Consider the following 27,197-nt stretch of genomic DNA (forward strand, 5'->3'; position numbering starts at 1 on the left):
ACGGCACTTTGCCTGGGAGCGCCAGACTGCCGCCCTACAACTGCGGCGGGCGGTCGGCAAGCAGTTAAAGGAATTTTTCATTTTTATTGTTCCATGCCCTTTTTATGGCTAGGTGTTTGGCCCAACTCTACTCATAATACAAAAGACTGCATTCCACTCACATGCTGCTGGTTGGGCCCCACATTTAAAAAAAAAAGTTCTTTTAGTTTCATTCCAATTCCATTCATGCCACCTCAATGTGAGATAATTAGTGTTATCATTTAAAATGTAAGCATTTTAGGCAGGGGCATAGCTGACTGTATAACATATGTATGGTTATATCCTAATGACTAGAATATCGGAATATGATCTAATGTCTAAAATGCATTGGGAAAACAGAAGAGGTTGTATACTGACCACATGCCTGTATCTGCCGTCATGGTTGTTATCAATGTATATATGTTGGCCACATTAATTGTATATTCTTACACACCAATCAAAAGCAGAACAGAACTTACCATTTAGGATGATAGCTTGGTTAGGGCCATACTGGACATCTCCATTTCTCAGGATGGTAACTTGTTTATTCATATCCTCATCAAGCACAAGTGTAATTGATTGAATACAGGCATGGTCAGAATGCTTCAAGAGACAAACAGTGAAATGTTTTAAAGCATTTTCCCAAGGCTTACAGAAAATTTATTTCATAAATGATGGAGTCCACCACTGATATAACATTATTGACCCTTGTTTGCACATTTAGCACACAACATTATTTTATACAGGAGCTATTATTAGTACTCTTGGTAAAGTGGACCTGTGGTCATGTTCAATATCCATTCATGTGCAGTAAAAGTTCCCTTCTATTTTTATAGTGAATACAAGTTCACTTCTCAAAGAATAATTTTTTTTTTTTTTTTATTCATAACCATTCTTTATTGTGATTGTATATAATTAATAGCAGCGCGTAGCGTAATATCAATCCAAAGCACATAGCAGGCCTTTATTTTGTGTTGCAATATAGTATGCAGGGGTCAACTACTAAATAAAACAATGTGTTATGTACATTATTCCAAATGCAAAAATTGAAGACAGGTATTGAAACATTACAATGAGAAATAGTCTCAATGATAGAAAATTGCTTGCTCACATGCCAGGGTCAAGCTAAGCCAATGCATATAGTTCAGGGTCACCCAACGTCTTAAAACCACAATTCGGATTCACAAAAGGCATTATATTAGAGAATCTAAGTTAGAGAGATTTCAGGATTAGGGCTGCAACAGCACCAAATTTGATAGGGATATAAACTGATGGTTCTCATTTCATTTTTTATAAAAGTAAGATGGAGTTTTTCAGACAATTTTTTCAACCTAGAAGGATTGGTGGACAGTCAGCAAAGGACAACCCCCTTTCTAGTCACAAATAAAAGTTCAGTGTATAAAATATTAATTCTTATGTACTCCAAGTGTACATTTTACATGAGATTGAACTAGTCAGTTTATCATCATGTACAAGTTTAGTCATTTACATTCATAAAGCTTGTAGATGTGCATAATAAATCCAATACTAGTGGCAACTTCCAAAGCCTCAAGGAAAGAAGAGATTATTACAATCCTTCTCCACTCTAAAACAAGCATGGCAAAATTCAGTATGGCTGCAATCACTGGTCATTGAACATCATAACCAACAAAGAAAATGTCTACTTTACTGACCCTAAAATAGATGCTACACTTGATGTTAGGCATTAGCATGCTATGGACATGTTTTTAGGATATGCTTTAATGTAAATAGTCAGGTCGATTTGTGTCAGGCATTAGCATGCTTTGGATATGTTTTTAGAATATGTTATAATGTGTATAAATAAAATGTTGTTTTAATGTTATACTGAGAACTTGATTGATGACACTTTGGGGGAGATTTACTAAAACTGGAGCACTCAGAATCTGTTGCAGCTTGTAACTTCAGCTTGTTCGGTTAAGCTTTGACAATGAGACCTGGAAACTGATTGGTTTCTATGCAGAGCTGTAACAGATTTTGAATGCTCCATTTTTAGTAAATCAGCCTCTTTGTTTTTACACTAGCAAATAAGGTGATTGATTCAGGTTAGGCATTAGCATGCTTTAATGTGTATAAAAATTTTTTGATTTTATCCCAAAGAACCTAGCTGAAAACATTTTGTATTTACATATAATATAGTTCTGAAGAGAATTCGCTATGATGCAGCACCTATTTTAGAGCCACTATAGCGGGCTGTTTTTTGTAGGCATGGACAACTCCAAATAAAGTGATAAGTTGAGAAGAAGGATGGGGCGCTAAACAGGATTATTATAAACGATTGGCTAATCCCGAGTAGTTTTCTAAAATTCCCCTCACAAGGGCAAAGTCAAAGACCAAATCATGAGGGGGGGCTGAAGATGCATGGTAGTGACTTCTGATATCAATGGCCACTGTAAGGCCTGAGATTCTTCCCAATAAATCTGACATTGTGTCAGAAAGTTTCTCTCTGAATAATAAATAGGACATTTTCGTGGCAGACCTGCCAGCAGAATGAGTAAGCACTGATAGGCGGAGTGAAATGCATTGGGGCGTGGCCTTGCAGGGGTCCAGGCTGATACTGCCATTCACTATCATGCAGTTGTCTTGACTTGATGTGCAGCTCATAGGACACCTAGTCACTCTCTATCATTGCCTAGAGCATAGACTAACTCCCTTTCTGGTCACCACTCACATTGGTGGTCACAGGACTTCATTCACATACAGCCTAAGCGGTTCACACACATATCCTTGGTTCGCAGATGGGCCAACAGAATGAGAAAAGGAAGGTGGGGACTTAGACTGTATAGATAAACTACCAACCCCATAGTTAGCAAGGCCATCTGATTCCATTTCCCTTGCAGTGGCGTCACTAGAAGGGGGGCTAGAGGGGGCCATGGCCCCCCCAACATTATGCTGTGCCCCCCCCAACAGGGTCCCACCTCCTGCTCTGGGATGGTGGGTCAATACTAGGGGCTATTACTGTGTAGCACCAATACTAGGGGATATTACTGCATAAACTGGCACCAATACTAAGAGCTATTACTGCATAAACTGGCACTATTACTAGGCGTTATTACTGCATAAACTGGCACCAATACTAGGGGCTATTACTGAGTAAACTAGCACTAATACTAGGGGCTATTCCTGCGTAAACTGGCACCAATACTTGGAGCCATTACTGCATAAACTGGCATCAATACTAAGAGCTATTACTGCATAAACTGGCACTATTACTAGGCGTTATTACTGCATAAACTGGCACCAATACTAGGGGCTATTACTGAGTAAACTAGCACTAATACTAGGGGCTATTCCTGCGTAAACTGGCACCAATACTTGGAGCCATTACTGCATAAACTGGCATCAATACTAGGGGCTATTACTGTGTAAACTGGCACCAATACTAGGGGCTATTACTGCATAAACTGGCACCAATACTAGGGGCTATTACTGCGTAAACTGGCACCAATACTAGGGGCTATTACTGCATTAACTGGCACCAATACTGGGGGCTATTACTCAGTAAACTGTTTGCTGAAATTGCTTTAAACTATAAAGAAAAGCTTTTAAGAGTTTTCCTCTTTCTCAGGTCTGAAGCAATACCTGAGGAAGATAGGAAAACTCTTGAAAGCTTGTCTTTTAAGTGTTAGGTTAGTACAATAAAAAGGTATCATTGCATATTGCATTACTCTCATATTTTGTAACCTTATTTATATATACACTTATTTCGTTTTTATTTTATTTTTTTAGTGGTATGATATAGTGGTGAAAATTACGAGTACCCCCCAGTTTTGACTGTGGTATCTTATGTGAACCCCCTATATATTGTTCCTAGAGTCGCCACTGTTCCCTTGCCTGTTGGATCCTTTATGGTCTGTGAGAAGTTGTCCCCAAAGAAGTACTCCTGACCACCGCTGCTGTGGAAAGAAAGGGGAAGGCCTTGGTGCCAATCACTGTAGGCTGCTATGAACGCAAGTATCACAATGAGAATGAGATCACTGTGATGTGCCAATTAAGGACAACCAGAGAGAAGAGTGCAGACACATTAAACCACACAACAATAAGGAAGCTCAGACACACTAGGGTGTTGTAGTGAGAAGTTTGCACATGTATAATAGAGGCAAATAAGTGCGCAAAAATGTCGTTTAATTATGACAGACTCAATTTTTTAAACCGCCACCTCTGCCTCTAAGCTGAAGCCACTGGAAAAGGTGGTCTCTGACAACCATACACATATACCTCAAGAGGTCAAATAGGTTTTTGGCACCATGGGAAGGAATGTCTTAAGTGCTCCATTCCTGTACTCGCCACTGAAGCCTGTATGCCATTAGGATTGGGTCCACCTGGTTATGGCTTCATCCTCCAGGATAGGCATACCTCCACAGAGGCTTTCAGGGACCAGTTACTGCCGCTGACAGACCATGACCTCAAACCTTTTAAGCACCCTGTGGCTTACTCCATGCATAATAAGTGCCAAAGGGAGCACCTACAGCAGTATCCAGTGCATTCTACTAACATTACAGACTGGCCCTGTTTCTTTATTCCAGTAGGGCCTTGCAACATTTCCTCAAGACACAGCTGAGAAGTCAACCAATCCAGAAGCTGCCGAAGGAGCAGTAGTGGCTATAGTACAGCCAGGGAACTAGATAATAGAATGCCATAGCAGCAATGTTTGCTGTGAGTTTAGCATTGCATGTACTGTAAATTATGTGGAACTATTAAATAAAATAACTTAACTATGTGGCAAGGCCAGAAAAAGAGGTAACCTACAAACATGATATTGGACTAGACTTCCAGTGGTTGTATCATGTGTGCCTGGAGTTGGAGTGTGTATGTGTCCATAACCTAGGACATTTTCTTTTGACCATATAAAAATAGGACTTTTTTCTGGATCATTATACACTAACATTACATCTTTAGTAAATAAGATAACCATCTTTGATCTACATGTGCAAGTTCTGTTGACTATTCATTGAAGGAATTGGTTCTAAGTTCGCCTAAATGTCACTTTATTGGTGTTATGCTAATTGTGCCATTTTAGCTATTTCTAATGAAGATGACATTTTGACAACAGGCAGCAATCTATGTTGTTTTTGTTGTAACATCTTTCTTCTAGTCTTGTTCACCATTTACATAACAATCAGACTGTAGATCATATGCCATGGCACTGAGAAAAGAATCATTTCCATTTTGTGTCAAGCAAACAGGAAATACATTTACATAATAATGGTTTCCCACTAAATAGGGATTGACTGCATTCCAAGCAGATAAAAAATTGTGTAGCAAACCAAATAGAAGAAGTATCAAATTATATTCAGCTGCTTTATCAGTGTCAGGTAAACAGAGACACAAATATGGCTGAGAAAAAAGTGTCAATGCACAATTTCTAATGGCTTCATTGCTTATAAAATGTGTAAAATATTGTGACAAGTACAATTAAATAATATTTGCACTACCTTGTCAAAGCTGCACAAATGCAACATATTGGTGCTCATCCACCCACGCAGTCTGAGCCAAAACAGCCATGGCATACTGTACAAATATCACCAGCCTGTATACAACTATATCAAGATACTTTGAAGAATGCAATACAGCAACAATATTTTGGCTCTACTGCCTACTGTATTATAGAACTGAATACCAAATAAAAAGCTGTGATATGGTATATAAAGGGAGCATGTCCCCAAACCATTTATTTTAACAAAAATACACATAAACATTACTTAACCCCTTTGAGCTGATGCCTTCCGACCCCTGAAGAGGTTTCAGATGGCGGGAGGCAGGGTTTATGATCACATGACTGGGGTGATTGGCTGTCATGTCGATCGGGAGCAGGAAGCGATCGGGAGCTTTCCGTTAGCCGCTGGTAACTGTGCCAGCGCACGATCTCGGCACGGCTGTGTCTGCAAATTGGTATGCAAATATGCTGCTTGTTGCCAAGGCCCACCCGCCGAGAGGCCGCATTTATGTGTACTGTCAGCGCCTAGGGGTTAATATAAAAAATCATTGTTCCACATAGATAGTAGAGTTAATTATAGATAGTGGGACTCTACAGATGTCATCCCAAAGCCAGGTCTTCCATCAAAAGCCCAATACTGTATAGGCCTTGCTGCCCTCTTCAGATTGAGGAACCAGTTTGTGCATTACCATAAAAATTATTTATTAAGAGAAAAATAATTTCAATATACTCACAAAAGGAAATATGTACAGGCACATAGAATACATCCAGTAGAGGTACTGAGGTGATGCTCATCGACAGGGAGCAAGGCTAACGCATTTCAAGGGCAGTATCTTCTTCATTAGTGGTAACCAAGGCAGATTAAACATAATGAATATATAGTAGTCCTAAAAATGAGAGCTGAAAATGAGCCCCACCATCCAACATGTGAGATGGGAAAAGGGGCCAGGGCACACCGAGTTAACCCCTGTACAGTAGCAAGCAAAACTGACTGTCAAGAAATAACTATATATTCAAAAAAACAAAACAAAAAAATAATATAAAAAATAGCTGCAGCACACTAATTAAGCATGTATCACATTAGTCCCACTGCAAACACTTATTGCACATATGTTTAATATAAACTTTAAAAGAAAAAATTGATAAAACTCAAAATCAACCACCAGACGGGAAAATCACAACATACCCATGGTCATTAATTTAGTAATGTATGAGAAGGCTGCTCATTCCTCAGCACAGAGAGAATTACAACAAAATACCTAAAGTGTGTATACCCAAATCTCCAAAACTTTCCGGTGTTTACTATGATAACATGCGCGCTTACACACGAGGCAGGGGCTGAGCGGCTCATCGGAACTCACGAGGTCCCTACTGCGCGTGCTAATTAAACATTAGTAATACGCTGCATCTCAGAGGGCATAAAAAAACAAATGTAACTAGACAACATACGAAAGAAAAAATAATAAATAATTAAAATGAAAATAAAATTAAACATGAAGAAAAGCCGCAATAACTCAAACGCTAAACGTGGAAATCACTGAGACATTGATCAAAAAAGCTCCTCCACAGGAGGAAACCGGCATGTACCATAAAAAAAATCCAATCACAAATATAATCTAATCAATATTAAAATACACAAGCCAAGTATAGGCAAATGAATAACCCAAAACATGATATCCATTCATATAAATCTACAGGTGCATCTCATAAAATTAGAATATCATCAAAAAGTTAATTTATTTCAGTAATTAAATTCAAAAAGTGAAACTCATAGATTCTATATATATATATATATATATATATATATATATATATATATATATATATATATGTATATATATATATATATATATATATATATATATGTGTGTGTGTGTGTGTGTGTGTGTGTGTTACACACAGAGTGATATATTTCAAGCATTTCTTTCTTTTAATTTTGATGATTACGGCTTACAGCTAGTGAAAACCCAAAATTCAGTATCTCAGAAAATTAGAATATTAAAATAAAAAAAAAGATTTTTAATACAGAAATGTTGGCTTACTGAAAAGCATGCCCATGTACAGTATAAATATTTGTTTGGGGCTCCTTTTGCATACATTACTGCATCAATGTGGCGTGGCATGAAGGCGATCAGCCTGTGGCACTGCTGAGGTGTTATGGAAGCCCAGGATAGCAGCTTTCAGCTCATCTGCATTGTTGGGTCTGGTCAGTACCTTTGCACCCAGTTGAAAAATGTAAGGAGCAGGACAGAAATATTTTGGCCAAACAGTGGCTGCATCCAATCAGATGCTGTAATTGCACAGATATTCAGACAGCTGCCCTAGCACAATATACAAAGCAGGAGCGTAATGGAGGTACCTCTCAGATTTTTATTTTTAAACATTTAAAAGCATATGGGAAGCTTTAGACAGATGCCACATTTTCTATTCAGGCTTGTACGCAAATGGACACTAAAAAATACCTGCTGTATATCCTAATATTCGAGTACTTCTCAAATTCTAGTCTGGGAGTTTCACACAAAGACCTCCTTGTTGAATTCAGTGTTGTTCTTCAGTTGGCCTTTATCCTAAAACTTGTATGTTCTAAGACTGCCCAACTCCAACAATGTCCAGCGCACGACTTGTCTACTGAGAAGCTCCATTCATTTGCCTGGTGGTAAATTGCTGAGCTCCCTGCCAGTCAGAGGATTGATGTGCTTTATTAGAACACCTGCTTGTGTTGTAAGAGAAGCTTCTTCTTGTACAAGGCATTTGAAGAATGGCTGTGAGTTGACACTGATAAAATGTATCATCTTCTAACCAAAAATGTTAGCCTAGCAAAATGTCAAACACCCAGGTTATACAATAATTTGGGGTGTCTAACAATCCATAATTTTTATATGAGAAGCCCGCATGAAAAAGGCTATTTAGTAAAGGGGCATGGATGATGTGAAAATAGCGGTGAAAGTTTAAAGAGACCTGTACTGAAAATATACAGGTGCATCTCATAAAATGTGAATATCATCAAAAAGTTCATTTTTTTCATTAAATAAATTCAAAAAGTGAAAATTATATATTTTTTATAGATATGTTACACACAGAGTAATATATTTCAAGCATTTCTTTCTTTTAATATTGATGATTTTGATGATTACAACCAGCAGATGACATGGCTCCCCAAATTATTACTGGATGTGGAAACTTCACACTGGACCTCACGCAACTTGGATTCTGTGCCTCTCCACTCTTCCTCCACACTCTGATGAAATGACACAATGACACAAATGAAATGCAAAATTTTCCACAGTCCATGATTATTTGGGGAGTCATGTCATTTGGTGTTGATCCACTGTGTTTTATCAAGTCCAAAGACAGCGCAGCCCTCTACCAGAAAATTCTAGAGCACTTCATGCTTCCCTCTCCTGACCAGCTTTATGAAGATGCTGATTTCATTTTCCAGTGGGACTTGGCACCTGCCCACACTGCCAAAGTACCAATACCTGGTTTAATGATCATGGTATCACTGTGGTTGATTGGCCAGCAAGCTTGCCTGACCTAAACGTCATAGAGAATTTGTAGGGTATTGTCAAGAGGAAGATGAGAGACACCGGACCCAACAATGCAGATGAGCTAAAGTTTGCAAGCAAAGCAACCTGGGCTTTAATAACACCTAAGCAGTGCCACAGGTTGATCGCCACCATGCCACGCCGCATTGATGCAGTAATTCATGCAAAAGGAGCCCCCAACCAAGTATTGAGTGCATACTATACTGTACGTGAATACGCGTGTCAGTAAGCAAAAATTTTTCTATCAAAAATCCTTTTTTTTTAATTGGTCTTATGTAATATTCTAATTCTCTGAGATACTGAATTTTGGGTTTTCACTAGCTGTAAGCCATAATCATCAAAATTAAAAGAAAGTAATGGTTGAAATATATCACTCTGTGTGTAACACACACATATATATATATATATATATATATATATGTATATATATATATATATGTATGTATATGTATATATATATATATATATATATAAAATCTATGAGTTTCACTTTTTTAATTAAATTACGGAAATAAATGAACTTTTTGATGATATTCTAACTTTATGATATGCACCTGTCCTTTTCCGAAAAAAGGAATTGTTGCTCTACCTAAAGATGGACTAGGCTATGAGAAGATTGCCAAGACCCTGAAACTGAGCTGTAGTAAGGTGAAAAAGACCATACAGCTGTTTAACAGGACAGGTTCCACTCAGAAAATTCCTCGCCATGGTCGACCAAAGAGGTTGAATGCACGTGCTCAGCTTCAAATTCAGAGGTTGTCTTTGGGAAATAGACGTATGAGTGCTGCAAGCTTTGCTGCAGAGATTGAAGGGGTGGGTGGTCAGCCTGTCAATGCTCAGACCATATGCCGCACACTGCATCAAATTGGTCTCCATGGCTGTCGTCCCAGAAGGAAGCCTCTTCTAAAGATGATGCACAAGAAAGCCCTCAAACACTTTGCTGAAGACAAGCAGACTAAGGACATAGTTTACTGGAAACATGTCCTGTGGTCTGATGAGACCAAGATGAACTTATTTGGTTCAGATGGTGTCAAGCGTGTGTGGCGGCAACCAGGGAAGGAATACAAAGACAAGTGTGTCTTGACTACAGTCAAGCATGGTGGTGGGAGTGTCATGGTCTGGGGCTGCACGAGTGCTGCCAGCACTGGGGAGCTACAGTTCATTGAAGGAACCATGAATGCCAACATGTACTGTGACATATTGAAGCAGAGCATTATCCCCTTCTTTTGGAGACTGGGCCGCAGGGTAGCTAACGACCCCAACACACACCTCCAAGATGACCACTGCCTTACTAAAGAAGCTGAGGGTAAAGGTGATGGACTAGCCAAGCATGTCTCCAGACCTAAACCCTATTGAGCATCTGTGGGGCACCCTCAAATGGAAGGTGGAGGAGCGCAAGGTCTCTTCACCCACCAGCTCCGTGATGTCGGAATGGAGGAGAAGACTCCAGTGGCAACCTGTGAAGCTCTGGTGAACTCCATGCCCAAGAGGGTTAAGGCAGTGCTGGAAAATAATGGTGGTCACACAAAATATTGACACTTTGGGCCCAATTTGGACATTTTCACTTAGGGGTGTACTCACTTTTGATGCCAGCGGTTTAGACATTAATGGCTGTGTGTTGAGTTATTTTGAGGGGAAATCAAATTTACACTGTTATACAAGCTGTAAACTCACTACTTTACATTGTAGCAAAGTGTAATTTCTTCAGTGTTGTCACATGAAAAGATATAATAAAATATTTAGAAAAATTTGAGGGGTGTACTCACTTTTGTGAGATACTGTATATACTCACCAGCTACTTTATAAAAACTTGGTAGGTGAACATTAAATCCAGGTAACTAACAGTTTCAGAAGGAGGCCTGCAGTAGAAGCCCCTATATTTTTATTATAAAGGTTTCCTTTAAAGCAACTTTTTCCTTTTTCCAAGCATGTTGAAGTGGAAGTAAACCCCTGTATTTGATTTTTACCTACAGGTAGCATATAATAAAGCTTACCTGTAGGTAAAATGAATATCTCCTAAACGTGCATCGTTTAGGAGGTATTCCAATGATCAGCAGCCGGTGACATCACTGGCACATGTGCTCTGAAGGAACGGCATACCCGTGCCATTCCTTCAGAGCTCTGTGCCACAGCCTTGACTCCTGTGCGCATGTGCGGGAGTGATGTCTTTGTGGCTCAGCCATTCAAGCAGCCTGCGAACCCTGTGAAGATGGAAGCCCTGTCAGTGGTGACATCGAGCCGCTGGAGGGCTTTGTTTCAAGGTAAGTCTTTTTGCAATGCATACTAGCACATTGTGTCTTTACCTTGCTTTTTTTGTTAAAAGTTTACTACTGCTTTAAAATGATGGTACAATAATTAATTGCTGAATCAGCTGTTTCCAGCATACTCATCCTGCCCCCCAAGACCCTTTGTAGGCTAGACTGGCGGCCCTCCAGCTGTTGCGGAACTACAAATCCCATGAGGCTTTGCAGTTACAAGTATGACTCCTATAGGCAGAGGCATGATGGGATTTGTAGTTCTGCAACAGCTGGAGGGCCACCAGTTTGACACCCCTGGGCTAGACAGTCATGTTACTAATTTGCAAACTTAACTTTTTGTTAAAAATTGGCACCTAAGTCATTGAGGTTGTTCACTTTGCAAGAACATTTTCCCGTAGCTTTGTGAATTATTTAAAGCTCTGCTGTTTTCATCATCCAATCATGTGAAAGCAAAAATACTATTTTCTATTTGCTTTGCACATGGATGGGGATCCTTTGCAAAGTGACATTTTACCACATTCACTAAGCTAAGGGAAAATTCCCTTACAAAGTGAACAGCCTATTGACCTTTAATAAATACACCTCATTATCTACATCTCTAAGCATTTTCCCTGGCTGCAAAGGTATGCAGAAAGGCATGACGCAAGGTGGTCACAGAAAGGGCAAAGGTATAATTGACGTACTGGCTATTGACAGCCTGGTTTCACCTTCTGTATGCTGTGTGATGGCAAGATGGTAGGGAATAACTGGGTCACTGGTGACAGACGTAATCATTTATTTATTATTTTATTTATTACAGGTACTTATTGAGCGCCGTCAATTTACGCAGCGCTTTACACATTTATTGTAGACTCACATCAGTCCCTTACTCTCAAGGAGCTTACAATCGAAGGCCCCTAACTCACAATAATTCATACATGTACTAGGGGCAGTTCAGACAGGAGCTAATTAACCAACCAGCACGTCTTTGGAGTGTAGGAGGAAACCTGAGTCCCCGGAGCAAACCGACACAGGCACATGGAGAACATGCAAACTAATCATAGTCAAAGTTTTTTTTACTAGTTGTGACCTTGAAAGTCATTAGTTTTATATTGGGCAGTATTCCTGTTTTGGGGCTAGTTCCTTCTGTATAGTGTATCCTGATCCTCTGTTGACTTTACCGTTTGATCCTGACCATCTGTATTGGCTTAAGCTTCTGATCCTATTTGTATGTTGTCTTGCTGTCTGTTTGTATGCATATTTTGATGTTTTTGGTTATTACTATGTCTGTTCCTATCTGTCTGCTGTAGACTTTCTATTTATCATTGTTCAGCTAGGCAGTCCTCTAGGTTGCTCAATAGAAGTTGTCTTCAGGCTCGAGTTTCATCTGTACTTTCAATAGCTCTAATGATGATCAGGTACTGATCCCTAACATGCAAGAGCCATGTACCACCTGCTGGCCTTTACCTGCTCTCCTTTGTATCTGTTTTGAACTCATTTTTATGTTCCTGCTCACTCATTTATTTTTATCAGTCCCACTTTTACCTGCAAGTGTTAGATTGAAGAAAATTATAGCACTATTAATGGCAAAAGAATAATCAATTGCTATAGCAAGGGGAGCATCAATAACTGTTAATTTAAAGATATTATGTATGTGGACAGCCAAAAATTTGTTACTTGAGGATGGTGCCTCTTTAACCACTTAAGCCCCGGAAGATTTTACCCCCTTCCTGACCAGGGCCTATTTTGCGATTCGGCACTGCGTGAATTTAACGGACAATTGCGCGGCCGTGCGACACTATACCTAAACGAAATTGACGTCCTTTTTTTCCCCACAAACAGAGCTTTCTTTTGGTGGTATTTGATCACCTGTGCAATTTTTTGATCATGTGCTATAAACGGAAAAATAGCGTCAATTTTGCAAAAATTACAATATTTTTCACATTTTTTATATGAAATTCCCCCCAAAAAAATGTAAAAATCAAAATTTTTTAACATTTTCGGCCAATTTGTTATATGCTACATATGTTTGGTAAAAAAAATCGCAAAAAGCGTATTTTGATTGGTTTGCGCAAAAGTTATCACGTTTACTAACAAAGGGTAAGATTTTTGTCATTTTTGTTGTTTTTTTTTTTTAACGAGTAATGGCGTTTTTTTTGCGGGACTGGGACATTGCGGCGGACAGATCGGACCCTTGACTGACATTTTTGACACTTTTGGGGTTACCAGTGACATTACTGCAGTAATCAGTGCTATACATATGCACTGTTACTGTAAAAATGACACTGGCAGTGAAGGAGTTAACTGTATTGGAGAGGGAGGGGTTAAGTGTGTCCTAGGGGCATGCTTCTAACGGTGATTGGACATGGCTACTAGTGTAAGAACAGAGATCAACGGTCCTACATAGTAGAACCGTCTGATCTCCATTCTTACACAGGGAAGAATGACAGAGGGCTTTGTTTACATCAGCCGCCTGCCTTTCTTCCGGTGTAACGGGCGATCGCGACTGCCCGGCGGACATCGGGTCCGCCGGGCACACGCGCGGGGGAGTCCATGACCGCGCGGGAGCGCGCCTCCGGTGGTGCGCGCTTGCTCCCTAGAAGCCTCACAGGCTAGCGACGTAGTACTACGTCGCTTTGCCTGTGAGGGGCTGACCGCCGCAGTAAATAGTCGTGCGGCGGTCGGCAAGTGGTTAAGGGCACTGTATAGTTTGTTCAAATTTTGTTTTTCAGATGTATAGATCAACTTGATTAAAATAATATTATCAATGATTGTTAATTACTTCAACATTTTGTTTCTATGTACATTTTGCAGTTTATTTTTTTTTTATATGCAGGCTATGCTTCGTAGTGTTTTACAGTCTAATACTAGCAGGTTTTTCCTCTGCATAAGAGCTTATAACTTGTGGTTGGTTAAGCCACATGTTTACCATCCCCCAATCACTCCCTCTTAGTCTGCAAAGGTAGTTGGGGGGGGGGGGGGTGTACACACATCGCACAATGCATAGCTTCACAATCGTGGCAAGAATGAAACCCCCTGTAAACGGTGTGGTAGTGTGGCATTTAGGGTGTTAAAACAGACGGAGAGTAGGCAACATATTTTCCCCTTACCCCTTGTCAAACGTTTCTCAAAAGCGTTCTAAGTGCAGATCACTTTTAAGAGCAGTAGCAGTCTTTGCGACATGCTTAAACAAGCCCTAATAGTTTTATTACCTGTTAATTCTGCGAGGAGATCCATGATTTTCTACTTTCTTCAATGGAGTGACAACGCTGTTTGCTCTGCAGTGAAATTTCACAGCAGTGTTGTCACCTTGTGAACAGAGCAGCCTTGGTGTACCCTTGTGACTGCCACTTTGCCGGGCAGCTTGGCCGGTTGAAAGAAGTGGGAAAGGTTGTTTTATGTTGTGGGGGGGAATTCAACAAAACAAAAACTGCTGTGTCATGCTAGTGACAGATTGCATGATGTATGTCATGTGCAGAGCCCTGCATTGCACTATAAAAGTGAAAGTTTATTTAGAAAAATGCAGAGCTGCATTCAATTGATTATCACGGTAGATGCGTTTGTACAGTGAGTTTACGTCAGACAGGAACTGTAATTAGGGGCTCGGCAGCCCACTTTTATTAAACAAAGGGAAAAATAGAAGTCCAACACAAATGGATTGCCCACGCAGGGGCACTTCTCCAGCTAACACAAATAATAATTAAAAAATAAGAAGCCACTTGGCTTCTAGGCTCACTTCAGCCTCAATTACAGTATCTCACTGCTCAGGCCTGCTCCTGGCCTCCAAATAAGGTTCTCCAGCCCCCTTCCAGACTTCCTCCAGCCCCCATGGACCCGCTAGCCGTCTCAGCTTTCTTGGGCCCCCAGAACCTTCTCTTGATCTCCCAGGCCCCCATTGCAGTCCCAACCTTCCTAGTTCTTTGGTCCAGAAGTCCCCCTACACAAGGGATGCAGTCTCTGTCAGAAACAGCCAGCTTTCCTTGCATAGCTCTGTCTTCAAATGGCAGCAACTGCCCTGAGCTATGCTCAGATTTGGCTTATAATGATCCTGCCCACCTGTGCATTCATACAGGCCGTAGGCATCTAGATAATCCCGAACACAGGACTGAAGGTTCTGTCCCACCCAAGACAGTTTGGAACCTTCAAGCTCCAGATCCTGATCCAGAACAACCAAATCCAGAGAAAACTTAAGACACGGTTTTCTCTGTTCACAAACCACTTGCTGGAGCTTTTCAAATGAGATATTTAAAAATCCTGTGTCATTTCTATAAGCTAAATTCATACAGTGGCAGGACCTCGCACTGTCACATAGGCCATTCATATGAACTTAACGCCATCTAGTGTTTAAAAATATATAATATACAGTAAATACACCCCATAGTGTCACCCTATTTATTAAAGTGGTTCTAAAGGCAGAGGGGTTTTTTTTTTTTTACCTAAGGTGGTTGTAAACCTTTACATATACCCAGTGAAGGGAACAGCCTGATACACAGAGGTTAAACAAACCCTCCTAAATACATTTTACTTGTTTATCTGCAGTCTTCTCTTCCCTAAACCTCTTCAAAAGGGAAGATTGTGTTAAAAATCTCTCATCATCTGTCAGGAGCACAGAGGAGGGGGTTGAGAGACTGAAAAAACACTGTGTGAGAGCTGATCGGAGGAAAGGAATGACCCCCCCCCCCCCCCCCTTCACACAGCAAAGAACTGTGTTGTGAATAGACAAGCTTTGTTCTGAGCTCTCCCTGCCCAACACAAATTTAACTCATGTGTGGGGAAAACTTGTCAGAAGTGACTCACGCTGAAAACAGAGGAACAAAGCCCCAGAGAGAAAGGACACTTAGAGCTTTGGAAAGAGATAACTAACAATCTAGATAATGCCTTAAAGTGCTTGTAAACCTCAGTCATGGAATCTAAGCAAAGCAAGTATATCTGTAGTTATTATTATTATACAGGATTTATATAGCGCCAACAGTTTGCGCAGCGCTTTACAATTTGAGGGAAGACAATACAGTTACAATACAGTTCAATACAGGAGGAACTAGAGGACCCTGCTCGTTAGAGTTAGAGCAGGGCCCTCTTGACAATGTCAATGGACACAGAGAGTGTGGCTCGGGATCAATCGTGCACAAGTGCACCCATAGTAAGCAGTCCATGTGTAGACCAGCCTTCGGCACACCATTTTCTCCCTGTGTGACTAATATCTTAAATGAAGTAGAAGTCCGGCATATTAGTTATGACTAAGGCCCAGAGAAAGGGCTGAAATATGTAATTCTTGCTGTGGAATGGATTCTTTTATGTGCTGATGGGTAATGAATAAAGGCGATGTGATTTTACTTTCAGTTGCACTGGTGCCCGACTTCTACTTTCTTTCTGATATTGGAAGGTATGTGCAGCATGTGTCCTGGCACAGGCAATTGAACCTTTTCTTTTAAAACACTGGATGGGGGTTGTAGCACCACATTCCCTTTTTTTTACCATGACTGATATGTTACCTCATATAAGTCATTTTACTATGACTGATATGTTAGTTTTAATCAGATAGGATAGCCATAAACATTTCGATTTCAAAAGTATGCTCCATCCACACTAAGCAGCATGGATGGAGGAAACTGCATTGCCTGCTATTGTATGCAGACAGGTTGCAATGAAATATCTCCCCTTAAGCCCCGTACACACGTACCGATGGTCGGCATACAAATGTTCCTCTTTTCTCCCCGGGATGTCGGTGTCTGTTGAAAAGTGCAAAGACAGCACAAGGACAGCACAAGAATTTTGTCCGCAGACTTCAGCTGACTGCAGAAGTGATGTCATGTAATGGTTAACTTTCCCTGTGTTTTTAATTTTCTGAGCATGCCCAGTCTTGCAAATCTGCGGTCTGTCGGCCGAATTCTGTACTGACAGGCGAACAATCGTCCGTTCTGGTGTCGGCATACAAAAATTTTCATGTTTGCACGAAAGACTTTTGTTCGCGGATTGTGTGCAGACATCTGTCGGAGGCACCATACTAACACGCGTACAATCGGCAGATCTTTCGTCCGCCGACGTTTGTATGCCGACGATCGGTACGTGTGTACGGGCCTTTAGTGACTAATCTGCAAAACTCCACATTTAATACAATACCAAAACTTCTGAAGAGGAAGCATGTAAACATGTGAAAGTTACAACAGGAGGAAATATGAGATAAGCATTATATGGACACCACAAGAACAATTCAAAATATGTTCCCTTTTTTTCAGTCAAAAAATGAATGCTACTGTGACTGAGTGACAGATTGTTTTTTTCTCCCTCTATCTACAACCTCAATTCCAAAAAATGTAGGAGTCTGTGCAAAATCTACATAAAACAGAATGCAATGATTTGCAAATTTCATAAACCCATATTTTAATCACAATAGAAAACGTATCAAATATTTAAAGGCTAAGTTTACCTTTTTTTTTTTTCTAATAGCTCCCCTATGTACCAATAAACCATTAATGTCCCATGGATGCAGAAAAATAAAAGCTTTCTTTGATTTGGAGGACAAGGCCATACCTTAGCCCTTGCTGTATTTCTCAGAATGCTTCAGAGACTTCCTGGTATACAGACAGAGACAGGGGAACCAATAAGACACAGGAAGGAGTTTTCTAGCTGACCTCTATAGCATCCAACCTGCACCCATCAACTACATTTTCATGGGATCCCTTGCATTTCTCCACACGTGCATTTGCCTGGCTGTTCCCTTGGGACGGGCTCAGGCTGCATGATAAAAACTCCCTAGTGCCACATGCAGCCCAAGGGACACCCCTGATATTGTGCAAGGGCCTACCTGATCGGCTACAGAGTAATGGGATAGATGTCGTGCCCTCTTATATAGTTTTGGTCAATCTAAAGGAGATTGTATAGATATTGGACAATCAGACCGTATAGTGTATGGCCACATTTATACACCTAAAATAATCTAGTTGTGCTTTCAGTGTCATTATTTGTTAACGACCCACCAAACACAGAAACAAACACACATTTTGCCACATGAAAAAACAGGTAACAAATGCAGCAAAAAATGTGCAACTTGCACCATGCCAAAATGCCCCATGAGCTACTTCGCCTCATGTGGCGTAGCCCGTTGAAATCAACCGGCTGCCCTATGTGTGTCACTGGAAAACCGAGCCGAAAAACATGTGCTCTCCCTACTCTAAGTGTGAATGGGGCCTTAAAGTGAAATTGGTGTGTTTACACAAGAACAATGAGGCTCCATTCACATCTGTGTGTTTCCAAATGAATGGCATACTGCACAGAAAATGTGCGCTTTGCCATGCGTTTCAGAAATAAGCATTGTGCTTGTGTTGTTATTACATATTAAAGACACCCCAAGTGCGGCAAATGCACCAAAAACTGTGGTAACGCACCACTCCAATAAAAAAAAGTTCTGGAACTTCTCTGGTGCAATTGTTGCATGTAGGGCAGCCCATTCAAGTGAATGGGCTGTCCTATGCGTGATGAGTGAAAATACTCCAAAAAACCCAAAAGAAACACATGTGGGAATGTGAGTTTTCGTTACATGGAGATGTGAATGAGGCCTGACAAATGTGTGTCTCAATCCACTCCCTCCTATGTACTTGTATAATGATGCACATACACTATGCAAACTGATTGCACAATCTCTCTACAGTTTCCTTTAGATTTACCAGAGCTATGGAAAAGGAGGACATGTCTAAACAATCCATTCAATTTGTATCAAATAAGGCAGGCCCTTGTACTATATAGCTAATGGGAGATGTAAAGGAGATTGTACAATCAGATTGTATAGGAAGTGGGTGGAAGGTGGTAGAGGGAGGTGTTGTCCAGAGTGGTGAACACACCCTATCCTATCACACCCTTTTCTGTGATGCAACAAGGAAGTGAAGGCTTCTGGGAGATGACCTAACAGGAAGTGAAAGCTGAGGAAGTGATGGAAGACGGCTTATGGTAGATAAATGAACATTCAATTCACGGGCAACAGCTCACGTGGCCATTCCTGCAGTCAGCATAGCAATTGCATGCTCCCTCAAAACTTGCAACATCTGTGGCATTGTGCGGTGTGATAAAACTGCACATTTTAGGCCCCTTTCACACAGGGGAGTCCGTCAGGAGACTCCGTTTTTCTCAGCGGGGGATCGATCCGCCGATCCTCCTCTGAGCAGGTGGATGGCAGCTCTGTCTCCGCACTGTGTGTGTGGAGACAGAGCTGTCAGGTTCCCGCTGTTCTCTATGGGGGAATCGGATGGGAACGGACCGATCCCATCCGATCCGCTGGACGGATGGAAAATAGGGTTTCCATCTGTCCAGATTTGACGGATCAGATCGGATCTGATGTCAGCGGACATGTCTCCGCTGACATCCGATGCCCCATGGGGCATCCGTTCAGATCCGCCTGAAAAACGGACAGGCGGATCTGAATGGTCCGCCTGTGTGAAAGGGGCCTGAGAGTGGCCTTTTATGGTGGCCAGCCTAAAGCAGGGTACACACTAGTAGAAAATCTGCCAAAAATTCCCATCCTAGGTAAAATCGTACGATTTTCGGCTAGTGTGTACACAACTTTCAGCAGCCGATGCAGACATTTTCAATGAAAAAAAAACGGAGGGACAAACACCAAAATTTTTATCGTCCGTCCCCAGACAACCAATTTTCGTTTAATGTGTATGCAGTACGTCCGTGAAAAATCGGATACGAAAGACCGCGCATGATCTGAAGTTGCTGACAACCCGGAAGTCTGGGAACAAATGTCCCAAAAAAAAAAAAAAAATCGGACGAGAAATTTCGTGAACATTTATTATTACACTGTCAACTAAAAACGGTAATGAACACTGAGCAAGAGAGAGAAAAATCGGAGGATATTTTGTCCGATTTCCGTCAAGTGTGTATGGGCCTTAAGGCATACTTATGCAATAATCATGCTATCTAATCAGCATCTTGATATGCCACCCCTGTGAGGTGGATGGATTATCTTGGCAAAGGAGAAGAGCTCTCTAATAGGGTTGAGCGAACACGGACTGTATTATTCGTGTTCGTACCGAATAATTGTTTTTTTGTTACCCGAACACGGACCCGAAAACTTTACTGTATGTTCGGGTAAAAATCCGTGTTCGGTCGTTTTATTTCCGGGTTTTGCATGCATTGGCGCGCTTTTCATGGCGGGCTTTCAACAGCCAATCAACAAGCGTTTAACTGGTGTGCCTTAAGCCATCCCAGCCATGCCTACAAATGTATTCGTAGCTGTGATTGGCCATCTGAAGCATGTGACCAAGTCTTTATAAGTTCCAGCCAGCGCCGTGCGGCGTCATTCTGCTGTGTACTAGTTCAGGGACAGAGCACACATACGTGCTGGCTGCTGATTAGGGACAGACAGGCAGGCAACACTCATTTGTGTCCGCATAGAATTGAGGGACAGGTCGGAGTGTGTTAGGCAGGGCGAGTTGTAGGCATTTTAGGGCGAGGCTGCTGCTGATTTTTAGGGTCAGTTTTCTACGATCGATTTTGCTGTGTGGGAGGGGTTTGCAGTGACTGATCTACGATCTTATCAATCCTTTTAGGGAGAGGCTGCTGCTGATTTTTAGGGTCAGTTTTCTACGATCGATTTTGCTGTGTGGGAGGGGTTTGCAGTGACCGATCTACAATCTTATCAATCCTTTTAGGGAGAGGCTGCTGCTGATTTTTAGGGTCAGTTTTCTACGATCGATTTTGCTGTGTGGGAGGGGTTTGCAGTCAGTGGTGTATTTAGGTTTTGTGCTGCCCTAGGCCTGACTAAACTTGTGCACCCCCTAATTTAAATATGACCCACCCCTTCCTGTTTATGACCCACTCTGTCATCTGTATACCACAGACCATAACTACAGTCTATCAGTGCCCATCAGGATAGCTTCATCAGTTCCCATAAGTTCAGCCTCATCAGTGCAGCCTTATTAGTGCTGCCTCTTTACTGCCCATCAGTGAAGCATATGAGTGTGGCCTCATCAGTGGCCACCAGTGCAGCCTATCAGTGCCCATTAGTACAGCTTTATGTCACGGGACTAGTAAGATTACTCTTTTTGTGTTTCCTGTCGCTGATTGTAATTATAGGATTATTTCGCTTATTTGTATAATAAATAGGAAGTCCATAGTCATTATACAAATAATAAAATATTTTTTTGCTGCCCCCCTGCAAAGTGCCGCCCTAGGCCTGGGCCTTGTTGGCCTAGGCCAGGATACAGCACTGTTTGCAGTGACCGATCTACGATCTTATCAATCCTTTTAGGGAGAGGCTGCTGCTGATTCTTAGGGTCAGTTTTCTACGATCGATTTTGCTGTGTGGGAGGGGTTTGCAGTGACCCATCTACGATCTTATCAATCCATTTAGGGAGAGGCTGGAGATAGGCAGGTGTCAGTGGTCCACATCGATTTTGCTGTGTGTGGGGTGCAGTGAACACAATTTTTTTTGCCCACTGAGGAGGAGGGAGAAAAGTATTTTTCTATCAGTCACTGTGTGCAGCGTTTTTCCTTCAGCTGTGCTGTGCTGACTGATCATACACTGCTGTGTTCAGTGTTCAGTTCACATGTGCTATTATTGAGTGGTTTCAAAAATCATACACTTTTTTCTATTCCACTATTCAATATACAGCCTTGGGTTAAAAAAAATTAAATTGTGGCCTGCAGCAGAGCTGAATGATATTTGGGGTTTTTGGGGTTCATCTCATACTTCTGAAGATTTGAGGGTGCTGCCTGTTCCAAACTCCTCCTACTCCTCATCCAGCCTTTTAGGGGTACAAACAATAGTAATTGGGGCGTGGTGATCCTCAAGAAAGACTTCTATCTAAACCAACTTAGTGATATGCTTTCTGATACAGAAACGTATGAGGAACTAAGAGGTGATCCAACCCTTGAGTATAGGAGGATTCTGAAAGATCTGATACAGTTTGGTTATTACCATCGTGTTCTCTCTGACAAAGAACAGAGGTACCTTATGCCGAGCTTTAATAGAGTACCCACGATATATACTCTTCCTAAAATACATAAGGATGCACAGAACCCCCCAGCGAGGCCTATAGTGAACGGGAACAATTCAGTGACCGCTAGACTGGGTGAATACCTGGACTTCTTTTTACAGGCCAGCATGGTAAATCTGAGGTCGTACCTCAAGGACACCAAAGATTTCCTGCGGGCCCTAAAGGATGTCCAGATATCCCCAGATAAGGAAGTATTTCTAGTAACAGCGGATGTGTCCTCGTTGTATACTGTTATCCAACACGAGGACGCCTTATTAGCCCTGAATTGGGCCTTTTGTAGTAGAACCGACCTTCCTGACCCTCAGAAAAGATTTTTAAAATGCGCACTTGAGTTCTGTCTAGCGCATAACTATTTTTGGTTCAATGGCAATTTCTATAACCAAAAATGTGGCGTGGCTATGGGAGCCAAATTTGCTCCCAGCCTCGCCAATCTTTTTATGGGGGAATGGGAGGATCGGTTCATCTATGCCCTTGGTAAGAGCGAGCTAAAGATATATAAAAGGTACATTGATGACCTATTCTTCATATGGGAGGGCTCGGAAAGTACTTTGAGAGAGTTTGCCGACTCGCTTAACTCCAACAACAATGGTGTTAAATTAGAGTTTAGTTGGAGCCACGAGTCCATCCATTACTTGGATGTAGAGGTGATGTTAAAGAACAGAGCATTGGAGACTCGGGTGTACTTTAAACCGACCGACCGGAATGGTTATCTCCCCATTTACAGTGGCCACCATTACCGTTGGTTACAGAACATCCCAAAGGGGCAGTTCCTACGTGTTAGGAGGAATTGCTCCTCTGATACAGATTTTCTGACACAGTCCCAGGTTCTCCGACATCGTTTCCTGGAGAAGGGTTATGATGGTCGGAAATTGGATAGTACCATCACAGAAGTCTTGGGCATTTCCCAGCAGGAATGCCTGGCAGAGACTGTGAGACCAGTGGACAATAAACAGGAGTGGAGCTTTCTAACGCAGTACAACTCCCAATACAGAGAGGTGGAGGACATTATCAGAAAACATTGGGGTGTATTGAGTGTAGATAGGATTTTGGGGAACATTATTCCATCAACACCTACCTTTGTATACAAGAAAGCACGTACTTTTGGTGACCAATTAGTGTGTAAGGTCCTTGACCCCCCTACCAAGCCTTCCATGTTTTGGGATGACAGAACTGGGTTTTATGCCTGTCGTCGTTGCAAGACATGTAGACAAGTGCGGACCCATTTACGGGGGTTTGCATCTTTTAGTTCTTCGAATGGTGAGACCTTTGATATCAAAGATCTCATCACATGCCACACCACTCATGTGGTGTATGGCATGGAATGCCCTTGTGGCCTTATTTATATCGGAAGAACTAAGAGAACGATTGCAATACGCATTTCTGAACACATTGCAAATATTCGGAATGGACCATAATGTCTCTCTGCACTTTAAGGAGCATCACAATCAAGATCCGACTGATCTCAAATTTTGGGGCATAGAACATATCAAGCCTGTTTGGAGGGGCTCAAATAGAGTGAGAGAGCTGTCCAAGCATGAAACGCATTGGATTTTTTTGACAAGCTCTCTGCACCCCAAAGGGTTAAACGTTGATTTAGACATCAACTGTTTTATTAGTGATTATTGACATCTAGTTTCTTCCCTTTTTGTTTTTTTGGATTTGGTCTTTTCCCTTGTTATTCTCCATTATTGTTGTGATTATAGATTTTAGATTAATATTTTATTCAATTATTGTTTTAAGGGTAAAAATATGCTTTTAAATCAATGTATATCTTATTTGACTGATGTCATGTGTATCAAGCCACTATTGAAATGGTTTTGCTATGTATATGTCATGTGTATCAAGCCGCTATGGAAGTGGTTTTGCTATGTATACATAGGCTATATGATCTGCCTGTGATCCGATGGGTTGTTATTCCATCTGTCTCCAGGGGCGCTGGAGGTGATGGATATGCCTGATCGGAGATGGCAGTGACGCCATGTGTGGGCGGAAGCCCTTGGTGTATGATATGACTTCCTGTGAGGGTGGAAGTGATGACTAGGGGGGAACGTCCCGCGTCATCCGGCTGATTGGTGCCTCCGCCCCTTCGGTTGAGTCAAATAGCGGTGACCGTTCCCGCGTGGCCACGCCCTCTGTTGAAGTCACTTGCTGACGAAACGCGTCAGGGCGTGGTCACGCGGTCACGAGGCACGACCAGCGTCTGATGCCGAACCCGATGCTCGCTTCAGCCCGGTACCAGCGGCGAACCATCACTACGGGGACCGGCCTCTTCACGCAGGTTACAGCCTCAATTCTGCAGATATGCTTGCTTTGTTTTTATGTCTTGTAAGTGCAATTGCTACAGGGGGATGTGTATTTTGGGTAATAAAGGAGTCTTTTAGCCATGCAGTACTGCCCTATGTGAGTTATTATCTTCACATGTACCGCCTCTGAATCCTTGGAACTCCCTGTGGGTCCGCCACATGTATTGATTCGATCGAGACCGATCAGGTGCCATTTGTTCTGGTGGAAATCCTGTGGAGATTGAAGGATCGTTTCTTAGCCTGAGATAGGCTTGTGTTACGGGCTCATTTCTGACCAGATTTCTGGTGAGTGCTTTTCTATAAGGGGGAGCACCTTGGTGAGGTGGAGGGTCCGGTGTGGTGAACATCAGAAGTATTTACTCACGGTTTATGACTGTCGGGAGTGAACTCTTATTGGGGCACGTTGCATGAATATATGAATATATGGACTGTATTCCCTTCCCAGTGGACTGCACTTTATTTGAGCGCTGCTAGTGCGTTTTAGTGCACTTTTGACTAATTGCCACTTTATATGCACCTTTTACATAAGTAATTGGGGCCTAGTGTGGTTTTGTACGTGTGAGATACATACACTTTTTTTGATCATATTTTCTATTCCACTATTCAATAAAAACCTTTGGGGATCAATTAAATTGCGGGATAGTCTGTGTTGGTACGTGTGAGATCCACCTTTCCAAGTTTTTGGGGTTCATCTCATACTTCTGAAGATTTGAGGGTGCTGCCTGTTCCAAACTCCTCCTACTCCTCATCCAGCCTTTTAGGGGTACAAACAATAGTAATTGGGGCCTAGTGTGGTTTTGTACGTGTGAGATACATACACTTTTTTTGATCATATTTTCTATTCCGCTATTCAATAAAAACCTTTGGGGATCAATTAAATTGCGGGATAGTCTGTGTTGGTACGTGTGAGATCCACCTTTCCAAGTTTTTGGGGTTCATCTCATACTTCTGAAGATTTGAGGGTGCTGCCTGTTCCAAACTCCTCCTACTCCTCATCCAGCCTTTTAGGGTTACAAACAATAGTAATTGAGGCCTAGTGTGGTTTTGTACGTGTGAGATACATACACTTTTTTTGATCATATTTTCTATTCCGCTATTCAATAAAAACCTTTGGGGATCAATTAAATTGCGGGATAGTCTGTGTTGGTACGTGTGAGATCCACCTTTCCAAGTTTTTGGGGTTCATCTCATACTTCTGAAGATTTGAGGGTGCTGCCTGTTCCAAACTCCTCCTACTCCTCATCCAGCCTTTTAGGGGTACAAACAATAGTAATTGGGGCCTAGTGTGGTTTTGTACGTGTGAGATACATACACTTTTTTTGATCATATTTTCTATTCCGCTATTCAATAAAAACCTTTGGGGATCAATTAAATTGCGGGATAGTCTGTGTTGGTACGTGTGAGATCCACCTTTCCAAGTTTTTGGGGTTCATCTCATACTTCTGAAGATTTGAGGGTGCTGCCTGTTCCAAACTCCTCCTACTCCTCATCCAGCCTTTTAGGGGTACAAACAATAGTAATTGGGGCCTAGTGTGGTTTTGTACGTGTGAGATACATACACTTTTTTTGATCATATTTTCTATTCCGCTATTCAATAAAAACCTTTGGGGAACAATTAAATTGCGGGATAGTCTGTGTTGGTACGTGTGAGATCCACCTTTCCAAGTTTTTGGGGTTCATCTCATACTTCTGAAGATTTGAGGGTGCTGCCTGTTCCAAACTCCTCCTACTCCTCATCCAGCCTTTTAGGGGTTAAAACAATAGTAATTGGGGCCTAGTGTGGTTTTGTACGTGTGAGATACATACACTTTTTTTGATCATATTTTCTATTCCGCTATTCAATAAAAACCTTTGGGGATCAATTAAATTGCGGGATAGTCTGTGTTGGTACGTGTGAGATCCACCTTTCCAAGATTTTGGGGTTCATCTCATACTTCTGAAGATTTGAGGGTGCTGCCTGTTCCAAACTCCTCCTACTCCTCATCCAGCCTTTTAGGGGTACAAACAATAGTAATTGGGGCCTAGTTTGGTTTTGTACGTGTGAGATACATACACTTTTTTGATCATATTTTCTATTCCGCTATTCAATAAAAACCTTTGGGGAACAATTAAATTGCGGGATAGTCTGTGTTGGTACGTGTGAGATCCACCTTTCCAAGTTTTTGGGGTTCATCTCATACTTCTGAAGATTTGAGGGTGCTGCCTGTTCCAAACTCCTCCTACTCCTCATCCAGCCTTTTAGGGGTACAAACAATAGTAATTGTTGCCTAGTGTGGTTTTGTACGTGTGAGATACATACACTTTTTTTGATCATATTTTCTATTCCGCTATTCAATAAAAACCTTTGGGGAACAGTTAAATTGCGGGATAGTCTGTGTTGGTACGTGTGAGATCCACCTTTCCAAGTTTTTGGGGTTCATCTCATACTTCTGAAGATTTGAGGGTGCTGCCTGTTCCAAACTCCTCCTACTCCTCATCCAGCCTTTTAGGGGTACAAACAATAGTAATTGGGGCCTAGTGTGGTTTTGTACGTGTGAGATACATACACTTTTTTTGATCATATTTTCTATTCCGCTATTCAATAAAAACCTTTGGGGAACAGTTAAATTGCGGGATAGTCTTTGTTGGTACGTGTGAGATCC

General features: G+C 41.6%; 1 protein-coding gene across 1 annotated transcript in view; it reads right to left on the reverse strand.

Annotated features, from left to right (window-relative positions):
- OTOGL (otogelin like) overlaps positions 1-27,197 on the reverse strand; it is a 234,872-nt gene that overhangs the window by 162,942 nt on the left and 44,733 nt on the right. Inside the window, exon 11 of the mRNA XM_082255665.1 lies at positions 498-621. Within this exon, the coding sequence (XP_082111791.1) occupies positions 498-621 (124 nt within the window). The remainder of the gene's footprint in view (positions 1-497; positions 622-27,197) is intronic.

Source organism: Pelophylax lessonae (genome assembly GCF_965119305.1).
Source record: "Pelophylax lessonae genome assembly, chromosome: 4".
NCBI classification, from domain to species: domain Eukaryota; kingdom Metazoa; phylum Chordata; class Amphibia; order Anura; family Ranidae; genus Pelophylax; species Pelophylax lessonae.